The 14,074-nt window shown below is 45.9% G+C and overlaps 1 protein-coding gene across 2 annotated transcripts in view; it reads right to left on the bottom strand.

Moving 5' to 3' along the window:
- Nucleotides 1–2,993: 2,993 nt before the first annotated feature.
- LOC108499014 (calpain-5-like) overlaps nt 2,994–14,074 on the bottom strand; it is a 54,363-nt gene continuing 43,282 nt past the window's right edge. For both annotated transcript variants that reach the window (XM_017818404.1, XM_017818394.1), the window contains exons 11-14: nt 12,650–12,852; nt 11,749–11,870; nt 5,215–5,351; nt 2,994–4,615 (exon numbers count right to left, since the gene is read on the bottom strand). In XM_017818404.1, coding sequence (XP_017673893.1) covers nt 4,433–4,615; nt 5,215–5,351; nt 11,749–11,870; nt 12,650–12,852 — 645 coding nt within the window. In that variant the 3' untranslated portion in view covers nt 2,994–4,432. The remainder of the gene's footprint in view (nt 4,616–5,214; nt 5,352–11,748; nt 11,871–12,649; nt 12,853–14,074) is intronic.

Raw genomic sequence — 14,074 nt, forward strand, 5'->3', positions numbered from 1 at the left:
CCAGCCACTGACACCTGGAAAAGGGGTTTTGACCCCTCCTGTTTAGTCTTTAGATTGCCGTGCAGGATTCCTAGGAGACAGGAGAAACTGTCCCCTGGACGTACCTGCCCCTCCACAGGGCCTATTTCAGAAAATCCATGAGAAATGAACAAGAAAGTGGCCTTGTGTCAGATTACCCTTTTGTTATTGGGTGTAACTATCTAACCTTGCAAGGGACAGAATGGTGACTGTCCCTGACTCTACTGACTGTCCCCAGGACACAACAGCGACACCAGAACCTCTGCTGGCTCCCTCTGTTTCTGGACAAGTGTAGGAGTCGTGTCCCAGGGGCAAGGGAATCAAGGGACATGCGCAAGAACAGACAACCCGATTGGTTCGAAGGTCCCATAGTATCAGAGTAGAAAAGTATGTGCCGGATTTGAAATAAATCTCTTTGTTCTGATCTCAGAAGAGCGTGCTTAATTCTTTATCAAGACCTGTATGGTCTTGAGGAAAACAACAACTTATGGACTTCCATGTTTTTACCCCAGTTCTGAACCCAGTTTAATGTACCCACACATATATCTCTCTTATCAATCCCCTTGATTTTTACTACCCCAGACATGTCTGAACTTGTCCCCAGTTATTCCCACCAAAAGTTGTTTTCTCCCTTACTCTCCCCTGCTTTCCCGCTCATCCCACACTGATTGGCCAGAAAATGCCGCAGTGCGGAGTGAGCTCCCATTGGCCCCAGATACCTGACTCCTCCCAAGTTCCTCCCTGCTTCTCCCTACTCCCCAATCCTGTGGCATCCTGAGATGTCCGTCCCATGCTCCGCCCCGGTTATCGGACCTCCCTAACTGAACCCTGTATAAGTCCTCATTCCTCTTAATAAAGTAGCCATTGCATCCCCTCCTTCTATGTTGTCGGACCCTTCTGTGCAGTGTCGGGTCCCTAATTCCTTCCCCACCGGGCGGTGGCACGTATCTACTCTTATCTTTGCAGCCACTTCATTTGTAAATAAACTTTTGTTGTTATTCATAGCTGGGAAGTCCCATTGATGGGGGTTTTGGTATGGTTTGGAGTTGGGGAAGGATTTCTTTCATTCATCGGCTCCAGACCACATTGCCTTTGGAATACATCCCACTGGCCTGCGCTTGCCCAGTCGTGGTACTTCTATATGAGGAAGAAAGTGCAATTGCAAGTCCAGCCACAACCAGATGGAGAGTGGGGCAGACAAATCACCCCGTTGGGTACAGGTATTCAACCGGGACCGTAGAGTGTTTGAGTTCTTGACAATTGGGTTTGTATGACTACTTGCAAGCTCTAGGCCTGGATGAGAGTCTTCCNGGTTTTGAACTTCCAAGTTGAGCCAGTGTCCCTGGCAGGACACATAGGAATAACTGTGCCCTGGGGTTACCTGCCCGTCTGAATAGCCTAATGGAGAAAATCTAAGCAAACTGAACAAGAAAGTGGCCTTTTGTGAAATGACCCTTTTGTTATTGTGTGTAACTATCCAACCTTGCAAGGGACAAAATGGTGACTGTCCCTGACTCTTCTGACTGTCCCCAGGGCACAACAGCAGCACCAGAACCTTTTCTGGCCCCCTCTCATTCTGGACAGGAGGTTGAAGAGAAAGAAGTGGAGAAGGAACCTGTGGCTGTTGGAAAAGCAAAGCCTGAAGGAGTGAATTCAGTAAGTGCCAGCTTTGGTTAGCACTGCCTTTGGTGTCATTCAGAGCTGCAAGTTCCTGAGCAGCCAGTGCTTGCCATGCATGGCTGAAGAGTGTGAGGGCTGTAGCCCTGCCATGACATGGTGCTTCAGCCCATCCGCTGACACCTGGAAAAGGGGTTTTGAACTTCCAAGTTGAGTCAGAGTGTCCCTTGCAGGACACGCAGCAATAACTGTGCCCTAGAGGGTAGTTGCCCCTCTGAACGGCCTAGTTGAGAAAATGCATGAAAATTGAAGAGGAAACTGCCCATGAACTTGTGTAAATCCAGTCTTTTCTTCTCGTCCATTGACTTGGTGAAGTGGGCAGCAAAAGACAGTTTAAGAGCCCAACTTGTGGCCAACAGCAGCTTCCCAAGGGTTTGCATTTGAAATAGGATCTCAGGGCATCTGCAAGCCACCTTTCTGACATAAACTAATTCTTGCCACAGATGCTCAAGAGGCCTGGTGCTGCTGCAGCACGACCACCTAAAAAAGTCACCTTTGCCGACACTGAAATGCCAAGCACAAGCACCGGGAAAGGAGACACTTGGAAGAAAAGCATTCGAAAGAAAATCACGCGCCGGCCGCCAAAGCTGTCCCCACTAACACNCCTTGCTTCACCTGGGATTCACTGGGGAAGCCAGAAGCCTTGTAAATCAGCACAGCCAGTTGTGTTCCCAGCTTGGGAACTCAGCTCCTTCTGATGGGCAAACCCTGTCTGTTCCAACTACTTCCAAGAAATAATAAATGCAGATGTACAGACATTCTGCTTGGCCTCAGCCTCCCGCAGCTCCCAGCACTGCCATTCCCTCCAGGCAGTACTGGAGTTCAAAGGTTGCCTGTCCCTATGCCATGGGGACAAACTAGAAATGTTTGGAGCTGGCAGAATTCCAAGGCCTAAAAGCCACCACTTTCATACTCATCACCCAAACTTCCCTCTTTGTCAGGCTGTGCACAACCAGGAATTGCGGGTCATGCTCCCTCTGCCTTGCTGGTGCTGGGGACAACCCTTACACAGAGACTGAAATTTCAGAGGATAAGCAACCCTGAAGCCATGAGCGTACAGAGAATTTCACTTGCCTGTGGGGCATGTAGTTCACACAGCTGACAAACGCTCTGTGTGCTAAATGGCCTGAACCCAAGCTATTTGAAAAGAGCAGGGTTTACGTACTTGGTACATGCAGCTGAGCTGATGGCACTGTAGCATCATTCATAGCCTTACATTCCATCTCCAACATGTCAGAGCATTTTCCTACCACAGCAGCGATCCTTTTGGAGCCCCAAAGGGACTTAAAAACTTCTTCTGAAAACATTAACACTATCAGGAGCCATTTTATAAATTATAAAAGTTGCACAATGCGGACGGAGTGGTTATGAGATACACAGAAATCCAAATTTCCTGGCTGTACAAAAGGCAGAACAGTCATCCTTCAGCTTCTCTTTACAGACCAGAATTTGCAGCCGTATAAAATCCACTTCCAAGTGTCTGACACAGCGAGCCTCTTGCACTGCCAGGGTCACTGCCCAGCGTGCCCACACATAAAGAGCTGTGAGGGAACCCTGCCACGAGGCTGCAGGCAGAACATAAGAGAAAGTTTGTACCAGAACCCTGCTTTGAAGGAAATGTGAAACAATACCTGTTCTCCATGACAGCCAAGTGAAACTTTATCAAAGATGTTGGATTTGTCAGTAATAAATCAAAGCAAAATTTTGAGAGTGAAACCTGACACCTACCAGGGCACAAGACCTTGGTTTTACAAACCCGTCCTTGTCACGAGCTAATTTGCTTCTTTTTCAGTCTGGTGCTACCCATCTAACAAGAGAAAAGGAGTGTTATTCCATGTTTAGCATCATGTGGATTAAACAAAGCTTCCTTAGGTAGGAGGCTCCCATTAGTGAATTTGTGCTCTGAGCAAAACCACAGCTGAACTGTGAGGTGCCTTTCCTGCTCTTGGACAGAGATACCAACTTGTGAGTCATCAGCTTGAGGTGGAGAAGAGTCAGAAAGTTGATCTGAGAGCCTTTATGTGGACACACCTATTATTTGCTGTGGTGTTCAAGCAGCCACTGCAAGACCTGTCCCTCTGTTTTAATTGCCCTGGCTCACAGGGTCTAAGGCCAAGAGCTATGACTGAACTCCTTGAGTTCATCACGAAACAGAAACATCTGATCTGTAGCAATAACACTGAAATGCATCGAGAAATTTATATCCCTCTGTGGGGGAAAAAAATCACCCTCCCAGATCCAGGCTGGCAGTGAACAAGGACTGAGTGATGCAAATCCACCTTGTGCTTGCCACTCCCCCAACCTGCTGGTAGGTGCCCATGGAGCTGGAGCCATTCCTGCCTGCATCCAGTCCTACTGTTGGGAATAGATGAGGATGTGCTGGGAACTGTGAGGACAGTCACAGGGGCTTCCAGCTTATGTGCTGAGAGCTCCTGAGAGATGCTGCTTGGAAGATGGTCACATCTTAATGAGTTTATCTGCTAGCATTTTGTCTGGCCCCTCTTCTACTGTATGTGCTGTATCATGAACATATATATGTATAAATATGTGTATTCCCCTCTTTCAAAGCCTCCCTCCCCATTATCAGTGATAACACGGAGAGTTTTGAGGGCTTTGTCTTTTTAAAGCGATTATGATGATGTGCACCCTGTGCTCCCGAGTCCCCGCCCCGGCAGGCACAGACGAGTCCCGCTGCTGCGAGGTGACAGCCCTGTCTGGCTCTGCGGGGCTCCGGCGCTCAGAGCTCCGCGAGGTCATCGCTGGAGAAAACCTTGATGGTGATGTGACCCGGCACCTCGGCTGCTTCCTGCCCGCCTCTCCCTCGGAGCTGCAGCGTCTGCTGCTCTCGGGGGTCACTGGGGGAAGCTGCCAGCACTGCCTGCCCCAGGAGCTGGTCACACAGGATGTTACTGTTCCAGACCTAGAGACAAGGGAACAGAAAAGAACCCAGCTGAAGTGTTGCTGCTCTCACATTCCACCTGCAAGGGCAGTGCTCGAGGACGGTCACCCCCATTAGCCCCCTGAAAAAGCAGTGAGGAGTGGGTGTACATCTAAATTTAGCTAATTGCCTAGAGAGCATGTGGGAGAGTCTGGATTTGCATGCTCATTTACATACTCTATGCAAATAAGGAGTGAATGCAGCTTTTTGCTTTCTAGGTCACAGCTTGCCTTTGGTTTTGTTTCAAATGCTGACTCTGGACAACACATGGCTTTTCTTTGTCTCTGTTTCATTGGGTACCATGTAAGGCAAAAGGTAATTCCAAAAATTCTTTCAAAGCCTTGGAATGAAATATGCCTTCAGATTCCTAAGTGCCATCAGCTGGTGTTTATGGAGCAGACTTAGACTGGAGAATCAGCAGAACAGCTCCAGGCATAACTCACTAAAGGGGAGCAGAGATTCTCACACTTCTCTCCTGGGTATCAGTCATACAAAGGAAGAGCTGGCACAGGTGAAGCCCAGTGATGCTGCTGTGCTCCCCTTCCTGCCCTCAGCGGCCTGTCCTGTGTGGTTTGTCTCACCTGGATTGTGATGGGACTGTCAATGTTCTTCTTGTAAAAAATCACTTGTGTGTTGAAGACGGGACTGGTCGTGTCGTGCTGCACAGGGGAGCACACATTTTGGTTCTCACACTTGACAAGCACATAGGGATCTGCTCCTAAAACACAAACAGCAGCACAGCTCTTAGGACAAAGAATGGCAGCTGAGACCTGCCCAGAAACCCAGGAGAGAATTCCCTCCTGTGCCTCACAGCACTGCTGCTACTGAGCACAGGAACAGGGAACCAGAGCACGCTACAGCCACTGCTACCTGCCCAGGTGAAAACACAGAATCATGGAATGGTTTGGGTTGGAAGGGACCTTGAAGACTACCTAGTTTCAGTTTCATGCCCCTGCCATGGGCAGGAACACCTTCCATTAGACTCGGTTGCTCCAAGCCCCATCCAACCTGGCCCTGGACACTTCCAGGGATGGGGAAGCCACAGCTTCTCTGGGCAACCTGTGCGAGGGCTCCACCAAACTCACAGGGAAGAATTTCTTCCCAATATCCCATCTAACCCTGCCCACTGTCAGTGGGAAGCCATTCCCTCTTGTCCTGTCACTCCAAACTGTTGTCCAAAGTCCCTCTCCAACTCTCTTGGAGCCCCTTTGAGTACTGGAAGGGGCTCTAAGGTCTCCCTGGAGCCTTCTCTTCTCCAGAATGAACAACTCCAACTCTTTCATTCTAGCAGCAACTGGGTGCTCAGAGCTGGAAACCAGGCCCCATTTGCTGTGAAACCAGCTCACTCCTAGACAGTGATCATGATCTTCCCACATTCCCTTGCTGTGCATCCTCATGGCTCATCTAACAGAAAGTTTTCAGAGTCTCTGAGCTTCCCGACACTGCTCTAAGATGTGACAACCAAAGTGCATCTGTGCACATGACATCTGATACGAAGTTCTGGGTGCCTCGGCCAAAATGAAAGGTAAAATCTGTTCATCTTCCACAATTCCTGTGTAGGGCAAGGACAGGAATTGCACAGAAATGCTTTTAGGTCCCTGAATGCACACGTCAGTGGCCACCCTTAGACTGCCAAGCTAGAAAGAAAGTGCTGTCTCTTGTACTCAGATATGAGCGTTAGTGTTACAGGAGGTAGTTTTCAAGAAGCAGTTTCTCTTCGAGAAAGCAAAATGTTGTCAAAATACAAACACATTTTCTACAAGTGCACTGGTTTCAAGAAAGTTTTCTGTGGAAAACTGTCAAAGCAAATCCTCCCCAGTTTGTCATTTCATTCCCATAAACCTGAGCCAATCTATTCAGTTCTATCATTTGGATTGATGTAACTCTAAAGTTTATGTTACCACAACTATGATAGGTCCTAGTTAATATTTTAAACTACACTTAAATCACACCTGACCCACTGAGATTATTTAACCGTCTAGAAATGCTTTGTTGTTTTTACACTGAGCATTTTTATTTATTATTAATGTTGATATTTTCTTTCCCTTCCAATAAAGAGCAAGAACCAATTTGGAAATGCCTATCTTTATCCTCAAATAGAATGGGCCATTACACTCTTTAGTTAACTTCTAATTAAACACAGGCAATACCATTTTTTGTATTTCAACACAACTATCTCCTGTCCATTCCTGTTGTTAATGACAGCATACCTTTACATACGTTGCTACTTCTTATATACAGATTTTAAATAAAACCACTGAGTGTGTGTAAGAGTAAGTCAGGCTCATAATAGTTTCTTACACACATTTTGTCACCATCTACTTGCAAATGCCACCACTGGAGTGACAGCACTAAGGCAGCTTTAGTTTTTTAACAATCCATACCCAGGATGATTTTCCTCAAACACATCACTCATTTACAAGAACAAATACCAACACCTCACACAAACAAACCACAAAGCAGCTGCATCCAAACCAGAGGGAGTCACTTCCCTGTACAAGACACAGATTTTTCCGTATGCTGCACTGTGGTCACACCTGGCCAGACCTGCCCCAGGCCTGTCACGCTGACAACACCTCACAGTTCTGTAGCAGGTGACAGAGTATTGGCTTCTCTGATAGGCAAGTACTTTCTGTGTCACTGAACGTGTGAATTTAGCTCTGGGGCATGGGGTGGCACCACGCTGTGGGATCAGGGATGGAAAAGCTGCCCTCTTTGCTAAGCAGTTGGGAAAATGGGTCTGAATAAAATTGGGTCTTGCATGTCACCCCAATGGTGTCAACTGCTTTGCCTGAGGGCAAAGAGCAGAGCAACATCCGATCATTATGAGTAATTAAGAGATAAAGGGCGTAAGGAGGGTTGGGGAAAAGACACAGAGCATAAAGAGGTGACAGGTGTATCTGCTGAATGGATGAGGGAGCAGGTAAGTGAAAGGAAAAGCTATTATTTGAAAAAACATTCAAATTCTCGGCAAGAGCTCAAGAAATGGAGGGAGGCAGAAGAGGAACACAAAAGGTTCCTGCACAGCATGACCCCATGATGGCAGGGCTGAATGGTCAGTTATATTAGGATTACTGACTCCAGTTCCAGAACAAAAGGAAGAAATGGAAGAGAGACATATGGGGGATGAGACAAGGGATGTTCTCTGCTATGGTTGATTTATTTACAGGACAGAGATAAAGCAGAAAGGGCTGCTCACATGGAAAAGCAACATCCTAGTGTTGGCCATGAGCTGGGAATGAAAACGACTGGAGCTGCTACTCTGGCAACTGCCCTGGCTGTGGAAGGAGGGCTGGGTTCAGTTCTCAGGCACACATATGGCTCCAGCTATGCCCTACATTGTGTATAACAGCTCTCTCACCTCAGTCCTGGCCATACTGCTGCTTTGGGAAGCTGTACAAAAGAAAAGTGTGAAGGAAAAAGCTGGAATTTGTAAAAGCCAGAAACACCTGAACAACAATGACATCTCTAAAGCTTAAAGAAATCCATGATCAGTAGTCTAAGGCTACTTGAGTTCTTGAGAATTGCAGTGAGGATCTAACATCCACATTCTTCTGCACTGTACCAAACCAAAAAGCTTTCTGGAAAACATTCTTGAGAAAAAGTTTCCAGAGGCATTCCCGCCCCTCTCCAGCTGAATTGCTCTTACTGGTACACAGAGAGCTCTGACACAGTCACTGGAAAGGGCATCGAACAAACAGAGCAGACACAGTGCTGAGACACAAGCACTGCCCTGGGTTGTTTTGCCTCTTGCAGGTGAGTCTTTGCTTCTCCTTCCTTCTACTTCTCAGGCTGCTCCAAAGGCAGCTTCAACAGAAGGTACCATATTCTCTGCTTATCAGGTCAGTCACAGGCCTGTCTGAGGATCACAACACTCAGTTTGGAACAGTAGTGAAAGACAATTAAACATGAAAATTCAACACAGAATTTTAGCAAGGAGACTTAAAATGCAAAAGGTTTCTCGAAGAGAAACTCTTGGGAAATAGGTGTGACAGACAGTAGCGACAGCAATTTTTAAAACAGGCTTGGAAATGAGACAGAAAACCTCCAAGCACCCAGAATTTCCTTATCATCCTGCAGATCTGCCACTATGTTTGGCTCATAAACAGCTAGATCCACTTCAGAACAAGCTAATTTGGAGAGGTACCTCCATGAGGAGCAGCCTGTGTGCATTAAGGATTGAGTCTGGGCAGTTAGATCCATCCACTATTCTTTACAACAGCAAACCATCCATTTTTTTTTCTGGACAGGGCAATGGATCAATGACAGCACCAAGGAGGAGCTTTCCAATATACGTTTAAAATAAAGATTAAATAACCTTCCTCTGGCCAGCAAGATGGCTCTGATGACAAACAGCTTATGAACCAGCACTGGCTGTGCAATCTTCATTCTCTTCCAGCTTTGTTTATGTAGCTATTTAGAAATTTGTGCTAGGCACAACTCTCAGATGACAGTGATGGGCTTATGTGAAGAACAGTGCACTCAAGTCTCAAATCCTTGATTCTCTGTTCAGGCTGCTCTTTCTGCATCTGCATACCCCAATATATAGAGACATCCTGAAGTTTTCAGGGCACTTTGCCCTATTCAGATGGAATGCCAGTCTCAAGTTCTCAGAAGCTCCAGAATGAAGCTCTCCTTTATCTCTCCTCCTTTATCATCAGGGTTTGTCTTCTCTCTATGCTAAGGGATGACAGTGACAAACCAGGCAGGTGGCTGGCCAAGGCAGAACACTGCTGACAGGTGACAGAGACTGAGCACAAGGAAAGAGGCAGCTGGAGAGCTGAGATGCTGCCGATCAGAAGGCACAGGAGTCAGGAAGCCCTGGTAAAATGCAGTGGGACTAATTGGACACAGCAGCTCGCATAGAAACAAGCTGCCAACAACCTTTGTACCAGAAAATGAGTAACCTTTGTGTGAGGTCCTCTTAGCAGCAGGAAAACACAGCCACTTCATCTACCTGTTTTCTGCTTGAATAAACATATTGACTGGGCCTAATCTGAAAGCAAACCTCTCCTTGTCACTCCCAGTGGCAAGTGCTGTGTGGTCTCTTCCCTCATCTCACAGTGCTAGCTAGACAGGGGGCTGCTGTTGATTTTTAAATCTAGTTCCCATCAGGAAATGCTCCAAGACCAGCAGGTAAGGCCAGTATTTTAGTAACTACCCATGTGATTTTTCCAAATTCCTGGCTGCTGTTTCTTCTTAAAGTAAGCATGGAAGAGGGTCCAGATGTGGATCCAAAGAAGTCAGAGAGGAGATTAGGGATGACCAGGAGTTGCATTCTTCTGTGGCAATACTAGGAAGCAGTCTTGGAATGTGGGATATTTCCTGTCCCTGGACACATTAATTTCTAGTCTAAGTTTACAATCAATGTTTCAAGAAATTTCTATATCCAATCTTTTAATCTATTAAACAAACAAAGTGAGAAACATTACCATACCCAGCTTTTTCTGCTACCAAAAATGGACTTTAGTATCAATCAGAAGCTTTGCCAAGTTTCCCAGCAAGGTGCCCTTAGAAGGCAGTGTGCCAGGTATGGACATTACCCTGATCTTTGCACAGCTTGCTTTTATTGTGTAGCACAAATGTCAGCAGTGTGCATTTGACTGCATGGGGGTTCTATTTACGCATTCTCCCTACTTCATTTCCCTGAAGTTGCTACAAGATGTGGCATTCTCCAAGACAATCTATAAAGGTATTTTGTGAGTACTTTGTGAGTTGGAGACACAGAGAAAAAAAGGCTAATAAAGAGTCAAACAGGGATTTCACAGCAGAATTCAAGATAATGGGGAAGCCACTGAAGTGAAGTAACTCAGCTCTCCTTCAGAGCCCTCTGAGTGGATGAGATTTGGAATTTCAGGCTGAAAAGAGGCAAAGGCTTTTACTTGAAAGCTTTATGTTGATACAAAAAGAAAGTATTTTAACTTTTTTTGGTGAAGTTTTATTCAATGTCAAACAATAAGATTCATCTAGGTTTTGTGTTCACATCCCTGTATGTTTCTGACAGATTTAAAACTGGCACAGTGTTTCACACAGGGAAATGAAAACACTTCAGAAAAAATTGACAAGGATAGACTGATATTTCTTCAGCCACTTGATGGATTGAATACTAATTCCGAAATAGTATCACTTGATCCAATTATTCACTTTTTCAGCAGATAGAATAATCAAGCAGAAATTTTGCTTAGGTTTCAACAGGAAACCTCTGGGTCCATTTCCAACAGACTGTTCTTTCTACACCTTTTCAGTTTCTGTCAGGGTAATCGTCAGCCCAACACTGGTTGTTGAAATCAAAGTGGAAGAATATGTTCAGTTCAACCTGACCATGTGTGATAGTACTGGGTCCTAAAGGTATTTGACTATGGTGTGGTTAAAATATCTATTACACATTGTGTGTATATTCCTGAGGGTCTGTGTCATGATGCACCAAATCCCACAACGCTCTGAGCTGAAGCCCGGTCTTTGGCATCTACAGGCAATTGGTTCCTATTGGATCTTGTCAGCTCTGTAATTGTGCTAGAGACTGTGCAATGCCAAGGGTGGAAAATTGGCTTTGGTTGTTTTACTGAAGGGAACATTAGAGAAAAATGTTTAAGGAATTTTAAAAGCAAAAAAATCCATTCTTAAAAATGAAAATGTCCACCACAGGGCAGGAACATGCTGACTCTTTCCAATGCACTGCTCTGCTGCTCTTGTCAATAAAGCTCCTTTGGTTTCACCCATCCACCCTGCCTGGCTGAGAACAGGGAGCCAAACCTCATCTTGCTTGGTTGTGGGGTTTGTGGCTCTTGTTTTTCAAGAAAATTACCAAGAAATATGAACTGAGTCCATTTTCTGCATCTCTTCCCAAAGAGACAACCACACTTGACAGAAAGTGGCTTTCCCAGTGAAAAGTACATTCAGTCATCACTCAGTGGGTGCCAGGACATAACACTTGCTGTTTTGCATCCCCATATTCATCTTATCTCTCCTCTGGAGTAGATTTTACAACATGATGAAAAAAATCCCATAAATCCTCAGTTTGTTTGGATGATTTCTGACTGCTTATGTATCAATTTAAATCATCTTTAGAGGACTGGAAAGCCCCTTCCACTCTTCGAGGTTCACTTTCCACTTACCACCCGATCTGTCTTGCTTCTGTAAACCCTCTGCAGAGTGAACTTTGATTTGGGTGACTCTGCGTGGGTAGCCACAAAGAAGACTCCAACATGTCATTTTAGGCTTATCTGCCTTCAGCTCCCTGAAAAATAGTGGGGAAAGCAACTGAAGCAGAAGAACATCAAGTAAACAATCAACTGTTGTGGAAATTCAGCATTTTTAGAACATGAGATTCGTACTTTTTCCTCATCTGCCATTTTGGAATTCTGTGACGGAGAAATGACAGATGTAAGAAATAAAAATAGAGAAAATCAAAGTAAAGCAAATTCGCATTATCTTTGCACAGCTTGATTTTATTGTGTAGCACAAATGTCAGCAGTGTGCATTTGACTGCATGGGGGTTCTATTTACGCATTCTCCTTACTTCATTTCTCTGAAGTTTCTATAAGATGTGGCAGCAAATGGGGTGAAAAAAACCCCTTTAAATATTTGAAGATAGTATCATAGCAAGAAAAAAATTCAGTGGGCCTGGTTTCATGAAACACTGGTTTTACCCTCACAGCGACCACTGGTTTCAAAGGAGATGGTCCCAGAAACAAACAATATCAGCTGTAAACATGAACACCAGTGCTCGGCGTTCTGACCTGCAACTGAGGCCACCGCAAAAGCCAAACTAAAAATTCAAAAGACCCAAACTGAATTGTCCATGAGGTCCCTAACTAAAAATGTCCTGACCACGTACAAACCCCAGTGATCCAGAGATTCCCAGAGGTGACCTGACCGTCTCAAGCCCTGGCCTAGTTCTGGAGCAATATGAACGAGTGAGTTAGGGGCGTTTGAGCACAACCAGGCAACCACTCCCAAGGAGGTGCAGCCAGTGAGTGCTAGGAAGGATCTCCTGTAGCTGTGGGTGCAGCCTACCTGAGTTTGGATGGTACGTCTGTGAAGAGCCTCAGGATAAACTTTGTGGTGATGCCCGGATGGTAGGTGGTGGGGATGAGGACGTAGCGGCCTTGCTGAAGGATCCTCCTCAAGAAGACAGTGCGTGTGTTGATGTACGGAGACGTGGCCACTCTCTCCTGCACAGTGAGCTTGTGCAGCCGATAGCTTCTGTTATCCTCCACCTACAGCCACGGGGCAGGATGGGGATTAATGGAAGGAGGGATAGCAGTGCTAACAGGCAGGATTCTCCCTGCACATTGAAGCCAGGTAAAACCTGGCAAGTGAATTTAGTAGAGCAATGTGAGGATTAGAGAGAGTTAAACACAAGATGCAGGCTTTGAGCAAGGCATAGAAAACTTAGTATTAAGAAATAGCGGAGGCAATAAATTCACTAGAATACGGGACACTCTGACATGAGGGAACATGAGCATGAATGGGAAGAACTAGAAATGCTAGCACACACACAAAAGGACATATGGAAGAAAACAAAGGGAGATAAGAAAAGGGACAAGCCAAGAAATCAGGTACTCTTGCCAGATACTGAAAATCCCTGCCAAATGCACAAGGAAACTACCCAAATTAGGGAAGGTTGAAAAGTTTATGAAGATGATGATGAAAGGACACTGAGTTCATGATGAAGTAGGACAAGAACGACCACCGAAGTGCTCTCCAAATTAAAGACCACGCCTCTAACTCCGCCTGTTATGAATATTAAAAGTATATGTTGCAATGTAATGAATATTCATAATATGTGATGCAATTGCGCGGCAAAAAGTATATAAAAAGCTCAATTGTAAATTTCTCGACGGAGCAGTTTGTCCAGGACGACCTGGCTGCTCCCCGGCCGTAAAAATAAATACCTCCTGCTTATAGACTGAAAATCCTGTCTCTGAGCAGTTTCTCCGCGCCTTCTTTGGGGCACAAATTGGCATCAACATCACACAGCCTTTCATGGCCGGAAAACACAACGTGCAACAAAGGCAAATCGGTTGGCAAATGTTTTTTCTCCCACTGAAGCTGTGGCAGAGACAGCCCGGATGGGCACCCCAGTGCCCCTGAGGAACTGGACTCTTTTATTTGCCTTAAAACATTGCTACTGTAGAGAGCTGTGCAAGGCTCCTGCCAGGGGATGGAAAACAAGGCTGAGGGGAGGAGGCCATAGCCCAGGAAGTTACATTTGTGGAGGCCCGAGGGGTGAATCTCTGGCATGTGATGTTTATGTCCTGCGTCAAAGGAGGCCCTTTGCACACACACCCACCACTACCCCCAGGAAGGCCTCACTCGTAGCAGGGGTACCCCCAAAGCACTCCCCAAAAGCCTAAATGGCTTCACAAAACCCAGCACCTCTGAAAAACAGCATTACTGTGCAAAAAACAGTCTCCCCACACACACAGGGGAAGTGCC

Source organism: Lepidothrix coronata, unplaced genomic scaffold, assembly GCF_001604755.1.
Source record: "Lepidothrix coronata isolate B3197 unplaced genomic scaffold, Lepidothrix_coronata-1.0 Scaffold2, whole genome shotgun sequence".
Taxonomy (NCBI): Eukaryota; Metazoa; Chordata; class Aves; order Passeriformes; family Pipridae; genus Lepidothrix; species Lepidothrix coronata.